General features: G+C 43.9%; 1 protein-coding gene across 4 annotated transcripts in view; it reads right to left on the minus strand.

Moving 5' to 3' along the window:
• The window catches only part of ANKRD17 (ankyrin repeat domain 17), a 98,406-nt gene that overhangs the window by 74,372 nt on the left and 6,744 nt on the right, over positions 1–17,290 (minus strand). Inside the window, exon 1 of one of the 4 annotated variants that reach the window (XM_075501326.1) lies at positions 2,508–2,595. The exons of the other annotated variants lie outside the window; for them this stretch is intronic. Coding sequence (XP_075357441.1) covers positions 2,508–2,540 — 33 coding nt within the window. The 5' untranslated portion in view covers positions 2,541–2,595. Of the gene's footprint in view, positions 1–2,507; positions 2,596–17,290 lie in introns of those variants that run through there. 4 annotated transcript variants of the gene reach the window in all.

Genomic DNA, 17,290 nt, shown 5'->3' on the forward strand with positions numbered 1-17,290 from the left:
TCAGCTGATAGTAGCAAAGCCAGCTCAAGTTCTGCATTAAGCACACCTTCTTTAAAGGTGGCATAAGCACACGGCAGCCAGGACGCCGCCTGAAATCCTCTAGGCTAATGACCATTTCTGCCTGCAGTCGCATTAAACTTGCTGAAGAGTTATTTCAGTTTTATCCTCTGATAGGAAAGAAGTATTGGGAAAACTAGTTGTAAGAGTCCTGCAACTTCAGTCATGAAATGACCACAGACTATGCTTTCACTTCATCTTGTGTCTTCCTCTCCCCAAGGAAGCAGCTTTCACACTAGGGCAAGCTAGAACACATGAACTACGAATTACTCGATTATTATCTACCTTTTTAACTCAGAAGTGATTTTTTGCCCCAGAAGCACCCGCTCGCTTCTTGCAGTAAGGACCTCTAACACAATTTGAACCTCGGTCTCTACGCTAACTCAACGTAACTAGCGCGCTACAGAAAATGCCTTTTTTACCTGTTTTAAATTATAACCAACTCAGAGGTGAAAATGTTCTTGAAGATTTTATGAAGAGGCAAGGACAAGGACCGATGCCTCCAAAGTTAACTAAGTACTAAGCAGGACCAAGTCTGTCCAATAAAACAGAGGCCAGACACAGGTTCTGCTGCCTAAGCAAGAGCAGTTCTTTCCATCTTCATGCTGCTGTCTTTGAATGAACATCAGAAACTGCTCCACAGAAGAAAAAAGCCCTAAAATGGGAAAATAAAACACACACCGTAAACACACTGTTCAAAGTTTCAACAGAAACAAGTTTTGAGGGAACCAAGTTTTACTTCTGGACCCGTATTGGGAATGCAAGACAACTACATTGCTTCTACTGATGCACTAGAAATTATGAACAGCCTCCACTGCTACCAGAGTATTTCAGAGATTCATGAACAACTGATTCAGTCATAGCTTACACACATCCGAAGTCAGACAAGCCACCCTTGATTTTTGAAGACGTTTTACCTGGATACAGTTAGTCTCGTGAGCAGGAAGAGAATGTGTGATGAAATTACCAAAAGAAAAGTCAGCGCATCCTACTCTGACAAGCAAGATACAATTGCTTAGTTCACACATACAAACCCAAAATACTGCTATACTGACAAAATTAATTTGCTTACTGCCTTTCCAAACAAGACTATTAATAAATACCAATTATTTTATTTATTTGAGATACTGTGGAGTTGCACGTGACAACTGCAGTTAAAATAAAGGAAAAAAAAAAAAAAAGGAAAAGCTTTCAGTATTCAATAAGACAAGTGAAGTACTGAAATATTTGTCTGATGGCAGAAAGCCCAGTCCACTTTTGGTCTTCCTACCTCACCACAGAAACCCAGCCACACAGACAGACACTGGTAAAAATGTCTTGTTCGTACATCCGTACCAGTTTCTGAAGCACAACCGAGCAGTTGTGTTAACATTCTGGATGTAATTATGTTAAACAGTTCCAAGGTTCACAAGGAAGTTAACACCAACGCTAAGTACTTAAAGAGCAACACGTAAGTATGGCCATTAAGGAAAAAAACCTACAGGACAAGCATCACTGAAAGCACTCTTTTGTTTAAATTTTGACAGCAGCTAATAAGGTAGCAGCTTCTTGTTACAATAAAGAACACATGCAAATATTTTGGAAAGCCATCAGGCCATGAAATCATGTTTTTGCTTGCAAAACCAGAAAAACCACAGGAACAACAACAACAACAAAAAAAGATATTTCCTTGAAGTATTACAGCTAATATAATCTGGAATAGAGATCTGTGTCACTTGGAACACAAGTTTCACTCTACCATTCCTAGGCAGGCCTGTCTTCATTTGGCTGAAACAGCATTTTCTAGTTTCACTCACGAGAAGGGAAAATGTCATTTATTTCATAATGCAGGATCTACTTCTGCAGAGGAAGTACAAGCACACCATACTTAAGACGACTGGAAACACCGCAACACAAATTCTAGAGGCCTAACACATAACTCGGGGCAAGAAACAGGAACACTGGCAAAAAAAAAAAAAAAAAAAAAAAGAAAGAGAGTTATGACAGCCAGGCGTTCCGCAGAAGGGCTGAGAGCTCCAGCGGTCTCGCTGCAGCGCCAGCGCCGAGCACGCCCCGGGGCTGCGGGAAGCCCTCCTGGGCACGCAGCGCTCCGCACGGCGCGGGCGGCCGCTCTCCCCCCCGGGCGCGCCGCCCCCCAGCCCCTCAGGCGCCCGCGGACCCCAGCCGGGAGAAGGCCCGCGGGGGAGCGGCTGCCTCCGCGGCACCGCGCTCCGACCTAGGCCCCGCGTGTGCGTCCGCGTCCGAAACCAGCTCCCGGCCGGGCGCGGGGCCGCGGGGGCCCGCCTGCCCTGCGGCGGGAGGGAGGGCGGGCGGGCGGGCTCCCCGCCAGGCCCCGGCCCCGCGGCCCGGGCTCGCCCCCGCGGCCGGGCGCTTCCCCGGGGCTCGGCCGCCGCCGCCTCCCCCCCCGACCCCGCGCACCCCTTTGTTCTGCGGCCCTCTCCCGCCCCTACCTCCAGGATGTCCTCCAACACGTACGCCTCCATCGCGGCGGCCGCCGCCTCCGCCCTGCCTCACCGCCGGGCCATGCCCCCCTCCCTCCCTCCCGCCCCCCGCCGTCGCCGGGACGGACGGACGGACGGGCTGCCGGCCGCCCGGCAGCAGCACGCTCGCTCCCCCCCGCTGTCAGCACGGGAACAGGAAATGGACTGTTCCACCCCGCGCAGGGCGGGCACCTACCACCCGAGCGCGGGGGGGGCGGCGGCCCCGGGGCAGCGCCGCCACGCTCCGCTCCGCTCCACTCCGCTCCCCCCGCCCCAGCGCCCCGAGGACCGCCCCGCCGGCAGCCCCGGCCAGCGCCTCCGCCCGGCTCCTCCTTCGGGCTCTTCTGCTCCGGTCTCTGAGAGAGCACCTGAGTATTTAAGAAAAAGGAAGGAAGAAGAAAGAAAGAGAAGAAATCCTGCCGAAACCAGCTCCTTTTTGTGTTTTTCATAACGCGTTCCCCCGCCCTTCCCAACATGAATTCAGTGCGGGGTGCTTCTCCTCACCTACCCCCTCCGCCACCCACGGGTGCAGCACAACCCGCCTGCCCGTCGGAGTTCCCAGCTCCACGCACACACGCATTACCAGGAGCTTCCGAGCGCTGCCAAGGCCTGGACCAACCCAGCCCCTGGCCCCCAACCCGGGAGCGCTGGCTCGCCCAGCAGCAGCTCCACCAGGTCTCCCCCCCAGCAGCAGCTCCACCAGCTCTCCCCCCCCAGCAGCAGCTTCACCAGCTCTCCCCCCCCAGCAGCAGCTCCACCAGCTCTCCCCCCCCCAGCAGCAGCTCCACCAGGTCTCCCAGCACACGGGCCTGCTGCCAGCCTCTGGGCGCCGAGAGGTCTGACCAGCGCTTTGGGTGCACATCAGCAATGCGGGGGACACCTTAAGGTACATACCCATTCTGACCCAATAAAGTTCACAAATCCACTTCAGGGGGTTTTCCTTGAGTCAATTTATTACCGTCCTATCCTAACCGCTCTTGATAACAAAGCGCACTGCTCAAAAATGTAACAAAACCCCCAACCCTTAGATTAAGCAGATCTATAGCACGGCCCACATTTTCTTCTGTGCTATGATCTGGCTTCCCCTTCCAGCAAAACCTCCTAAAACCAACTAACCTGCCTCAAGTGCTGCACTGTCAACTACTGCATTTCCAACCGCCCCATCCCGTCCTCCTCCGCTGCTCGAGGGCAATGCAGGGTGGCAAGAATTCCAGAAATAGCCTGCGACTCCAGTAACAAAGGTACTGACCACGTGAAGCAAGGTCTCCACAAGGTAGTGTGGAGAACCACCATCATCTCCACACTTCTCCTCTGCTTCACCCTAAACATCAGGTGATAACTTGGACCAAGAAAAATTAAATTGTACACGCTCCTTCACACAGTAGGTGACAGTGATATCCATTGTGCACATAGCAGGTCAAAATCACCGAGCAATCGTATCTGCAGCTCTCAAAATACTTAATTTTCCAGTTCAAAAAATAGGGCATAATAAATCTTGTCAACCCCACAAAAATCTCCTCTCTCATTTTAAGCAGAGCACTCAAAAGCAGTCATTTTAGCAGAGCACAAAAGGGTCTAATAGCCAATGGAATTAAATTCACATTTTGACTTGAAGAAATGCTAGTAGTAATCGCTTCTTTTAATCAAGATCATCTTTTTCCAAAAAATGCTCTAATTGTAACAAATACTCTCATAACAGCAAGAATATTCTTACCTGGTTTTAGACAGCTGACCAGGCCGACTACTAACATCACAAAGAGAATTTCTAGTTCATCTGTCTAAATTTTAGGCACAGCTATGTTCTTCTACTTAAAATTCTGTTCTTTAACCCCACAAATGGGAAATACACTCTTCTGACCTAAGAGAGAGTCCCTCATTTTACACAAACTCTACACCTGCTCAGGCAGTCCCTAGTATTTTTCCACTTCAGGGAACACCCCAGATTTTACACTGTTTCCCTAGAATTCATTCAAGGAGCACCTCCTCTATGGGCTGTTCATCTCTGACACTGCCTAACTTGTCTCGAGCCTGCTGTCGGAGCTTAGCACGTCCTACATAATTCATGTCACGGAAGAATTTTTATGCTATTCATCAAATACCTTACTGAACTTTGCCTGTTGAGCTGGTCAGGTTTCTTCTCAGAGGTACTATACTGGAAGAGTTATCCGATAAATCCAGGCATTACCATTTTGTCTGCTATTCAGCCAATTTTGGGTTTGACTTGTTTTTTTTAAGTTCTAAACAAAATTTAAAAAAAAAAAATCTAATAATTTATCCTTATAGGAGTTTAACACTGAGGACAAGACAACATTTGCCAACATTTACCGTAGATTTCAACCCACTTAGGTTTGTCTTAACAGTACTTGCTGCAGGATCACGTCTAGCAATGCCTTTAATGCCTTCCTGACTTCCTACCAAACTTTCTTGGGCATGTGTACCTATGGAAGCGAGAGCTCAGCTATCTCAAGTTAGATAGTCAAGAAGGTTCATAGAAGTCTTAGCTGCCTTGAGGGAAATGAATCATACAGACATCTACATATCGCAGCCTCTTTCCATAGGAAACTGTTGGCCGTGCAAAAAATCACAGGACAAAATTCCATGGTTCCTCTCGACTAGTGGTGTTAGGTCAGCATTCCTAATAACCTTAGCAGCCCCTTGCAAATGATCCTGTCTACGTGCAACCTAGCAATTATACACAAATGTTAGCCCAAGGACAAAGCTATCCCTGCCAACTTGAACGATTCCTTTATATAAAACAAAAAAAAAAACCCCAACAAAAAAAAAAACCCCACCAACCAAACAAAAATCAGCCACCACCTCCCACCTAACACTCATGTCTCAAAAGACTAGTTATTCAGTCTTCCGAGCATCAGAAAGAACTAACAGATACCTTATGTTACTCAAAAAAAAAAAAGCATAAAACACACAACTTAGCACTGAGGTTAAGATACTTCACATATGACAACACTGAAAACGTTTTCAAATGGAAAGACAGCATAACACAGGAACAAAAGAAGTTGTCTGTTCCACACGAAGCAAACCGAATAGCATCATCTTCTCCATTTTTACAAAACAAGTGCAAGATTTTCAGGAGAAGGAGAAACAAGCTCACCTCAGGAGCTGAACCATTTCCCATCCCACCTGGAAGACAACAGCGAGTTCTGTCCGCAACAACATAACTTCATTTACAAAACCATAACCGAACGAGTAATTCAGAGCTTCTCAAGTTGTGTTACGCCATCAGAAACACCACGAGGACTCAGGATCTACGCGTGAGCAACGAGGGCAGCGAACCACCTCACCAGCTAGATACTCCGCTGAAAGCAAGCCATACTCAGCATTTGTTTGCTTTCACACTCAAAATCCCGATACTCCAATCCCCTTCGTGCCTCTGTTGTTCCCTCACCTCCTCCTCTCTCCCAGCCCACCTTCATCTGCCGCCCGCTGGTGCAGGCTTAGAAAGAAGCATTCGCTTGCCAAATGACATCTACTACTTCACTTCGTACTTAAAAAAAATATGTAGTCTGGAATAGCAACTTCTAAAATGCCTGTTCCCAACACTTTACTTGACACCACTATGAGACCTTCAGTAAAACATAAAGGCTTTAATGCAGGCTTCCATTCCGCTCCTGCAAGAAAAAGAGGTATCTAAGGGGAAAAAAACCAACCAACCAAAAAAAAACCTATTTAGATGTCCATGATTAATTTTTTTCATATTTCTACTGTGTGACTTGGGGTTTTAAACACAGGTCAGGAAATCCGTCTTTAAGTTTTGTGAAGGTGAACACAAATCCATTTCTTCCTCGCTTTCAAGTCCAGCTCTATGAATTACTTGAACTAGCTGTTTTTAGGAAAAAAACACGTTATCTTTTTGAAACATCTCAGCTTCTGTCTGAAAGCTTATTATCTTGATTTTGCCTTACTCTGAAGGGCATGACCGAGTCAGTACTCTCCTCTATTACTATTCACTACTAAAAAGCAGCCTTCTGAACAAGTGGTACCTTAAAGCAAAGCAGCCGTCCAAGTCATGCACATCCACCGTGTTTTCTTATTACGGTCCTTATTACGGTCCTTATTACGGTCCCTTACATTCTGCAAGCCTACAACACAGAAAAGCCCTTCTGTTCCCCACACAGAAGGTGGGAGAGTAAACATCTGAGGTGCAGCTTGAAGAGACAAACTTAGCACGGCACTGCTTAAAAACAGGGGAAAGAGTCCTATTTCAAGCTACGCTGAAGCGCGTTAGACCAAAGGGAATCCTGAGATCGTATTCTGTGAAAGGCAAAGCCAGGGATGAGTACAAATCAAGGTAGGTTTACTGTATGCTATGTTCCCCATACAGCACTGGTACCTTAAACTAGGTGAAAGGCACATGATTTGACCAAAGGGAGAATAAAAGCATCCGCAAGAACACAGCTGTTCATGCAGGGCGAAGTACAGAGCAGAGCTGTAAATGCTCGAGAGCTTGACAGTGCACCGGTTTTAAAAAGATTCCTAGTTCAATCTTCCAGTGCCACGCAGGCCACCACGAATTTTGAACTGTCATCGCTCGGATTATGTCACCCTGAATCACAAGCGTTTTAACAATTGATCCGAGACAGATTCTGGCACCCAGAAATGTAAGCATTTGAACAATTGATCAGACAATTCCCACTCTTATATCACAAAAGTACATTGTTATCTATTTGCAGCTGATCAAGCAGTACTGGTCACCAACCGTCCCAAAGCATATAAACACACTTTTTTGTGTGTTTTCAGAGTCACAGAGCTCAGCGCCAAGGTTGGGTTGTTTAAACCGTGGTCCCACGCGGATGCTAACACCTTATTCAGCAAAACCATGAGGTGCATTTTGAGATGGAAAAAATAGAGTTGAAAATAGCCCTTCAATACAGTCCAAAGAATCTCTCCGTTATCCCCTTCAGCATGGCTTTCCCAAGTATTTCTCTTTCCAGCGGTGGGTAGACAGTCCTAACAAGATGACAGCAGACAGAATCAAAAAATTCCTGAGACAGTTCAGACCAAAAAGCAGGGCAGGTTTCCAGATGACGTTTCGTGACGCTCCGGTTTTCTGCTAAGCGTAGAGTGCCAAGAGGCAAAAATCCTCCCATAGTCACGTGAAATACCTTGCGAACTGAGGCGTATCTCGCAAACAAAACGTATTTCAACATGTTGAATATGGCAGGACACACTTGCAAAGAGAAGACTGTCGTTTCACATGGATTAGAAATACCCATGAAATGAGAAAATTCCATTAATGCACAAAGGGGAAAATTCCATCATTAAAACTTTCAAATGACCAAGTTTCCTCTCCTAACATGAAACAAAAACCCGTAAGATACACGAGCACTCGTTTATATGCTAGAGCAACGTTCAATGTCCAAGTAAGAGTCAGATAGCTTTTTCAAAGGCTGCTTCAAACTTGTGTTTGAAAGACTACGTGGGTGAGAAGCACATCCAAGTTGGCAGCAGTAAAGCAGCTAATATGGTGGTACAGGGTCTAGGAACTCAACCCATTATAGATTGTGTCCCGAGCTTTACCATTGCTACTGGGAGAGCATTGCTATTACTGCTTAAGGGGAGAGCAAAAAACCATGTCTAAGACAAGAAATCACCTACAGAATAATGAACAAAAATCAATCAAATGTCTCCACAAATCATCACACGCTGAAGGGATGACTTTTTGTAGGCTGGACTTTCTTTATTCTGTCTTAAAGGCTGCAGAACTGGATTACCAAAACAGCACTTCAGATGTAACAACCTCATAAAAATCTAGGAAGCCAGTGTCCATCTACAACAGATGCAGTTACTGAAGCTATTCTGTATTAAAGAACATGCAGTCAGCAAAATTACCTTAAAGATAGCAGAGGGAAAAGATAAACAAAAGGCAAGAAACCTAACTTAATTGGGAGACACACTAACAGGTAAACAACCCAAAATGACACACTGCAATTATCCACTGCCTAGTGTACATCTCCTCCTCCTGCTGATACTAGCTCTCAGCTTTGCGTTGGGTCCATTTCTTCCTTGTTGAGAGAGTGGCGATGCTCCTACCACATTCATTTTGCTGGACTGAGCCAAGTTCTTCCTATCTGCTCTTAGAGTAAAAATAGAGTTTTTCCAAGTCCTCTACAACTAAGTCAGAACTGAATGTTTCCCCAAACAGACACCCCTAAGGGTACACGCTATTCCCCATAAGCTCATCACCTTGTAAAATTGCAGTAGTATTTATCAAGCTTCATTAGGAACGACATCCCCACCTGTGCATACACCTTTCATCACTCCGTCGTATCAGCAGCTAGTTCAGATAGCCACTAGGACACTGAACATGTTCTTCTCTGCTACTTCTCATATCATCTGACTTTTGTGGTTTTAAACACAAAAATCTTGTTATACCGCAAAAGCATGACCTCTGCTTGGTAGTAGTTTGCATCATTGATCACTTGGTGCGTTTTGTCAAGTCCCTTAGTTCATATCAATACCAAAAAAAGAGCTTTAAAACTACTGTTTCAGCTTCTCTCTCCAGACAGTCCCAAACTCCCTACCCTTGATCCTCGGTGGTTAGTGATTACATAAAATCAGGTCAGTCCGAAACCAAACCTCAGGAACCATCTGAAGTCATGACCCCCATCTGCTTTTTCTATTTTCACATAGTATTTTGTTTTCTTTTTCTTCACTTCTTACAGCAATCACATCTCCGCAGCTGTCAGCCTGACTAAATTTCCAACATCCTTCAGGTCTGTGCTTTAGTGAATTTCAAATCAAAGAAATCTACCTTCTTCCTTTAATTTTTATTATTGGGGGTGGGGGTATTATTGGATGGTGGGCTTTAACCTGATAAAATCTACCATTTTTAACACATACTTTCATTCTAATTTCTTTTTATTCTTTTATCCTTATAACTCAGCGTCTCTTTCCGAGCATTTCAGACTTTTCAGCCGAAAACTGCAGCGGAGCATTGACTGGGTTTTACCACCACAAGATGATCCTTGCTGCCCATCCTTACTATCACACCACCCTTGTTCCAGCTCCGTTACCTCCCACAGATAAGGAAACCTCCATAACGAACCCACGTATTTTTCTTCTGTAACAACTATATAACAACTTTTTTGATTGTCCAAGATTATTTCCCACTCAAAAACTTAAGCTTTCTCCCAAGACAGATCCTTCATTTCTGTCCAGCATATTCTTCACTTGGCCTAGGGCAGCAGCAAGGCATTCAAGACCCTTCTGCCACATTCAGTATTTTCTGACAATTTACTCGTTTGGGTAAGCATATAAAGCTGGAGAGGATGAAATTCTATTCCTTCAGGGGCCTTAACATGGTATCCTTGAGACCTCGGTTCTCCACAGCTCCAAGGAAACCAGTGTCTTTGAAAGGTGTCTGTACTTAACTACCGTTCAAAGTGCCAAGAGAAACCCATCCCGAGCTTTTTATGTCAATTTAAAAGACTGCATAAAACTAAAAAGGTTTAAAGACTGACTGTTGACAACAGAGTTAGATGTTTATGACCTGTCTGATGGAATAAAGCTGCCCGATTCCCCTCACAGAAGCACTACGCTAGCGAAGTATACTCGCCAGCTTGCATGAACTATCAGGTTCTGGTGGGATCACGGAAGATGATGACTCCAGATGCAGACAACCCTTTTCTAATAGATACTATCTCCTCCCAGTAATAGTTGGGGGATTTCAGCATTCACGCTGCATTGCCGTTTCATAAAAGATTTCTCATTCAAGGGTCAGTAAAAAAAAAGGCAATCACTTCCACAACTGAAAAAAGTTAGCAACATAATGCCAGGAAGCTAAGGAAACTATAAGGATTCACCGTCAGCACATAGAAGCTCAAAGCAAAAGCATTCAGCTTACAGCCCTTTTTCCAGGCACTCTCAAGACACGGGATGTCAAAAGCCAGCTCTGTCTGAAGTGAGATTGCAACACTCACGTCAAGGGTCTTAAGTTAACAGTGTTAAATCCTGTTAGCAGCCTCTCACTCTTACACCATCAATCTCTAAACAGAAGGTAGATGTACAATATAGAAGTATTTCTCAAATAAGTCTTCATCTATGCCCAACTGAAACCGACATCTACAGAGAGTTTTATAGGGTAGCAAGTAAGCAGCATTCCAGCACCCAGCGAGAGAAACCCTTCTCATCAGCAAAAAGCCTTCTTCCTCAGTAAGTGCTTACACCAGCCCTGTTATTTTGGATTTCAATTCTGAAAGGCACCTAAGTACAGAAGGAGGAGGAAAGAAAATACCTTTACTCATCCATAGCATTGCCCTGAAGAGGAACTCAGCTAGAACGCCAGTAGAAAGCAACTGTGTCGAGACACATTCCCGCGGTTCTGCCTTCCCATTTACGCAGCGTGTTTTCTCTCTTATTAGAGGAGCTCCTACAATTTTGCTATGGAGGAACTGCCCAACACAAAGGCAAACAAAATTGACACAAAGGTGCAAGAGCGAGACAAAATTACAGAGCATTACATAAGCATTTTCAACGTGTTTTTCATCCGAACTGTAAGATTACTGGCACAATTTTTTCTCTAAGGGGAGCTTTCGATACGAGAGCTTCCTTTAAGTTCTCTGCTTTAAGCAGTCCATGTTCTCACTGGGTATGCTATGTTCCAAGCCTTTAGTGCAAGAACTTTCAGCGCACTGAAGAAATCTGGTTTTGGGCAAAACACAAGTAAGATGGGGAACATGTTCAGAAAAGACAACAATTTGGGACAGGGAGGATCCTTCTTCAAACAAACTAAAATATATTCCTCTCTCATTCTGCACATGAAATATTGGTGACAGGAAAGCTATGTATCATGTAAGCAGCATTTGAATAGTCTCCAAATAGAGTAATAATTTCTCACATGTAGGAGTCACGTACAGTCCAACAACGTTCACACTAACGCCTCTCGAATTCTAAGACAGGTACTAATCCACAATATCTTCACGTTAGAGTGTGAAAATCCGAGTACAAGGTCCAAGCCATCCTCGTTTAACATATGCTCTATCTGTGCACTCTATTTGATATGCAAGTAAGAGAACATGCCTACTTCGGGAGAAGTTGCTCTATTTTCACCCAGTTAATATTGGCATGCAAGCTCCCAAATATAGACGCTTTCTCTTATACCTGCTGTAACACAATATATTTTTGGCAATTCTGGCTATGCACTCACAGAACAGAAAGAACAAATAATAATGCAAGACTCAGTAACCATAAAAAGGATGGAATGCAACACGCAGGAGGCTAGTTCCTTATTTCCAATCTTCAGTCACTGCGCATACACGAATACACACTGGAACTTGTCTAAGGTTTTAAATCTAAGCACTTTTTGCAGGTAACAGCTGTAAGTCACTGGAAGTTCTTGAATAGTTTAAGGGCAAATACATTCGCAAAAATAACGCAAAGAGTTAGGAAACCTTCGACCAGAAAAAGCCGCTTTCTAGAACAAAGTCTCCTCCTCCTTTTTAAGTGGCTTAGTTCATCATTTTCTTCTATGCATAATACTACAATTCAGTGAACATTGATATAAAGTATTTCCATGTCAAATTCTAATCCAGGACCTGCTGGATCAGGATGTCCCTGTCTCCCTTTTCCCAGCTGTGAGCCAGATAGTTGTTTCAAAAGCTCTACATTCAGGTAGGCCGTTCGTAATGAATTTGGACTTGGTTAATATCACATTTTGAGACCTGTCCTAACCGTTATGGAAACAAGCAGGACCCATAACAACGTAGTTTATGTTTCTTTCTTGTACAAAGCTCTCAATAATCAGAGTTACTTAGCTGGCATCTTCAGGTTTACGGACTAAATCAGCTAGAAAACTTACTCTATTCGTTGACAGCAATACCAAGCCTGGAATTTAACAGAGCACAAGCTGATAGAAAAAGCTGAAGAAGGAAAAATATATAAACTGAATAAAAACAATGAGACACTTGTTTCTCTCAAAATATTCTTTTAATATGGTTGTTCACTTCTTGTTTCATCTAAAGTTACTTGGAAGATCAAGACAGACTGGGGACCACAGAGCAGAACTCACAGCAGTTACTATCAGTATAGTTGAACCAGCTGCCGGATTGAAATACTTCTAGCTGAACGCTGCTTGTTCGCTGGAGTTCAGTACCTCCTGTTCCCCACCTCTTCTTTGTTGTGTCTTCAGAAATCAAATCACAGGTTCAGTTTATCTCAGATTACCAGCAGAAAGATACAACAATCAACTCACAAACATTTGCCCTCCTCAATTCAAGATGCACTCACAGCAAGAGCCTGATTTTAGCCCAAGACCAACCCTAAAGGCTTTCAAGAGTCCAACACCAAAAAATCTTCAGCAGTCTTGAACAGCATAGCTAGACAACTCAGCACCCTGACAGCTGAGGTCCCCTTTCAACCCAACATATGAGTGCTCCCCTCCCATAGCAGAACCTCTTCCCCTCCACTGGCATTTAAATTAAATCTTGCACACAGAGCCTAAAGGAATTATTTTACTGTGACAAAAGTTAATAAATGCATTGGAAGTTCACAAAAACTTAAAAAAAAAATTCATTTAAGTATGTCCCAGACTGCGTGCACAATACTTTTGTTACAAAATCAATTGCTCAAGATATTTTTCTATTAACAAGTAATCCAATCGTTTGGAAAGTCTGCATACTCTGCAATACCCATCTCTGGATTACCATGAAAGCCACCACCAAAGACATCTGCTTTTCTTGAAAACATTTTGGGTTTTTTTAGATGTAAAAATAGGGGGTTTTAATTAAAGTTCACTGAGAGTGCTACTATTAACCTTATTTCAAGTCTAGTTCACTCAAGGAAGCGCTTACTAGGTGGCACTACTTCACATACTTCTTCAAAACCAGTAACGTTGATGAAGTTACCGAGGGCAAAGAGATTTGCAACGTAAGCCATACACCGACATAACTAAGCGATGCTGGGACGGACCAGCACACAACGGTTCCAAAGCACGGGAGGAATTAGCATCTATATCGATTTCACAACAAACCCTGCACTTGGCAGAGCTGTTTTTTCAATGCTGGGCTAAAGAGGGTATACCAAGTTCCACGTCGGTGAACAAGGCATGTCCTGAGCAGATACAACACCTCGGTTCCTGACTCCAAAGAAAAAAAGAACCCAACAAAAAACTCCGCACAGCTCTCTCGCCCTTCCCCGCCTTTCGGACAGATCACAGGCCAGCGACCCGCTACAGAGATAGCTGGGAACCCATCGGGACAGTGACGCACGGCTGGGAATAGCTCAGAGGAAGAGATTCCCCCCTCTTGGCAGAGGTAAGCTATGCGATCAACTCATCGCGTTATGCCACCCCATATCCCAAACATTTCTGCAGAACCCAACTTCGGTGCGTGTACTAGCACGTTTCTAAAAACCCAGCTCAACGCAAAGGCACAAGTATGTTTTCTCAACTCAAAGACACAAGTACATTTAGAGTGATTTTACACAGAAGTTGTGTAGAAGCATAAACATCTCCCCCACACGCCAGCTTCAGAAAAGCGCTTTTTCAAAGTTTAGCACATAAAGTTTGCCACTATATTTATCACTGAGGAGATCCTTTATCAAGCTGATGCTTCACAAAAATACCAGCATGCTGTTATGCCAACTTGCACTTCTGTTAGTGACGGAGATGGACGGAAGGCATATGTTCATCTATCTAGCAGACTGTTACGTTGAAAGCGCTCTTTTTCTTTAAACTAGCTCGGTTATTGCTATTACAATTACCATACTGATCGCAATTGTGCTTTGGGACTATTTTACGCTAGTCAGCGTACAAAGCGACTCCTTTGCTGCGCTGCACTACATGACGCAAAAGCGGCGACGGTGATACTCAGAAATGCAGCCACATTTCAAGCAAATACTGCTTCTTTCCTCCCTTTCTCCCTACCCTTAATATGCTGCTTTCAAAAAGCTTAACAAATACCAGAGACAAAAAACGTCAGTGCTGATTTTGTCTGGAGAAGCTTTCAAGTCGTAAAGCTGCACGCAAAAAAAGATTTCTGCGCGATTTCTCTTTCCAGGACTGTGCCAGCCACTTTCAAATAGAGGATCCAAAGGCAGTGTCAAGAGTACTACTTTGCCCCTTGATACAAAGACTCTCACAGATCTGTACCATTCTTAACAATTCGAGTCCTCAAAGACAATGCAAGTGTTTCTCTGACAGGCATTTCAATGATTAGTTCCACCAAAAAAGGCAGTCCTCGTCCCTCCTCCCTGCCCAAGTCCCTGGCTCTCCGCTGTGTTAGCACAAGCTCTTGTGCGACTGCCTGACAAACTGGATCAAGGAACTGAGCAACTGTCAACATGCTTATTCTGGTGCTGAGGTTTTTTTCAACGAGATCATTTCCCAAGTGGCTGGGAGGAGCTTTTTTTTTTTTTTTTTTTGGCAGCCGTGCACTCACTGCAACCTTCCTACAAGCCCAATTCCCCCGACTTCAGTGGGATTAGTACCCACGCTGACACAGAGGCTGAACAACACGGAGCACTTGAGGAAAAAAAACTAAGTCACATCATGACTTGAAATGTTAAACTTCATTAAAGCATTGTTCACCATTCTGTGGAGGAGAACAATTCACACCTGCAGAACAGCATAAAAAGGAAAATTCCACTGGCAAAGCATTTCAGGGCAAGACTGAACAAAAGGCCAGAAACACGTGAAGTTTTGAAATGATAAAGCTCAGGGACACGAAAACATGAGAGCCACCAGATACCTCCCAGACAGAGATGTACTAGGGACCTCCAGCTTCTCGTTAAATGAAGTGTTTAGTTCTGTTCTTGTGTGTGGGAAAAACTGGGAGGATAAAAACAACCTTCCTCCTCTTATCTCTGAATCACTCCCTGCCCTAGCAAGAGGTCTCAGATGTTCCCCTTCTGCTGAGGCTGTAATCCACAAAACCGTGCCTGCAAAGAAGGGCAGATGTACAGGCTTCAAAACAATCATTCCTTTCTTATTAGGGCAAGGGGGAGCAAACCTGAGCTGAAATACGAGGTAGCCTCCTTAGCAGTAGAAAATCCTATTACTGTCCGAAAGATGCCTTTAATTTTAGCCTAAAAAAAGGAATCCAGCCACTTAACTTTTTGACTGTTTCAAGTTGAACTTGAAGAGAATGGAGGCCAAAACCCCAAACTGATGTCCTAGATAGCAACATTTCGTCATACTTCTTAGTACTCCAAACTTCTTTCTAGCTCTGCTTTCTAGCATCTGAACAGCTGCGCATTTGGACACGTTACCCATTCTTGATGATTAACACCACCAAGACCTAAGATATTGGGGTGGGGCAGGGAAAAAGTAAGATCAATGTTTATTTCAGCTCATTTCCTAGAATACACCATTATACTCCTAAGACTTGACGATTCAGCTAAACACAGCAGAGGAAAAACACCTGCACATCAAACACCAGTAATTCGAATTTGTCAAAAACTGCTTTGGGTAACGCAAAATCATCATATTTACAACATTCAGCCTAAAAGAAAATACTGCAAGCACAAACAACGATATATTAAAGACATGCTTGGTTTCGTGGCTGATTTTTAGCCTGGCGTACAACTATTACCTAATGTGAAAATAAGGTGACACAACAGTTAAGTAATACCTCCACATGGCTTTAGCTCTTTAGATAGCTATGAGCTTAGGATTGCATACGGGTGTGTGTGTGGGGGGGAAATGTGGCTGAAAAACATCTGGAAAGCTGAAATAACCTCTCTGAGTAGTGATTAACACAAAGCACTAACTGCTTAGTGAAAACAGAGAGGAAATGCTGCCCTTCATTGGTCAAGCATGTATTTTTTTTTTTCAACTATTCCTGTTGAGACTCTGCACTGTGACTGCGTAGCGGTCACCAGAATCCACACACTAACACCAAGACACATCTACACTCACTGGTAAGGCTAACCACTCCTTCAGGAAGACTTTCTTCCCCCTAAGTACACACATTATTTAAATGACCTTATCCAAACCATTAGCCAGCATTAAGTGCTTCCCCAGCCACAAAATTAGTATTCTTCCTCGAAACATCAGAAGTCATTGACATGACAAAAAAGTCCCACATAGGTACAGAAGCTCTACAGATACAGCACATCTTCAAGATGTTATTTGAACTCGGTTACCTAAAATGCCATACCATCAAGAAACCAGAAGCACTGCATCATTTCAGAAAGCAAGCAGAATGTCTGCCAAGGCAGCCACGGATTCTGCCTCAAATGGCCTAAAAAACTAGTATCAAATTTGTGTGATTTTTTTTTAACTGAAAGGTAAAAGGGCTTGTTTCTTTAACCTCAGAAACAAAGCCTTCTTACTTATCTTGGATCTGCAGCACTGATTTTTCAATTCCCAATCCAATTTCCAAATCAGCTGTACCCTAAATAAGCACAAACAGTTCTGTTTTTAAAACACAGACAGAGAAAGAAAACCAAACATACCTAACCCCATTTGCCTTCAAATTTGACAGATGAGGAAACTCTCCCAGCTAAACCTCTTCCAGAGAAATCATTCTCTTTAAAGAACTAAATTACTAGCTTAAAATACGGGGTGTTTGGCTCCAGCCTGCACACAGCAGTTATGTTTATAAGGACATTTCCTGGAGAAATATCTGAGGAAGTAAACAAATTCATGTGGCACCACCAATACCTAACTCCACCTTCTGCACTGCTCATTTTATGCAGGAGGTTTCTTCTTAAACCCAGATATTCGCTAATTAACTTCAACCGTGTCGAGCAGACAAAAAAAATCTTTAAGATTTTCTTTTTTAAAAAAATACGCA

This window comes from Mycteria americana, chromosome 4, assembly GCF_035582795.1.
Source record: "Mycteria americana isolate JAX WOST 10 ecotype Jacksonville Zoo and Gardens chromosome 4, USCA_MyAme_1.0, whole genome shotgun sequence".
In the NCBI taxonomy this organism is placed as follows: domain Eukaryota; kingdom Metazoa; phylum Chordata; class Aves; order Ciconiiformes; family Ciconiidae; genus Mycteria; species Mycteria americana.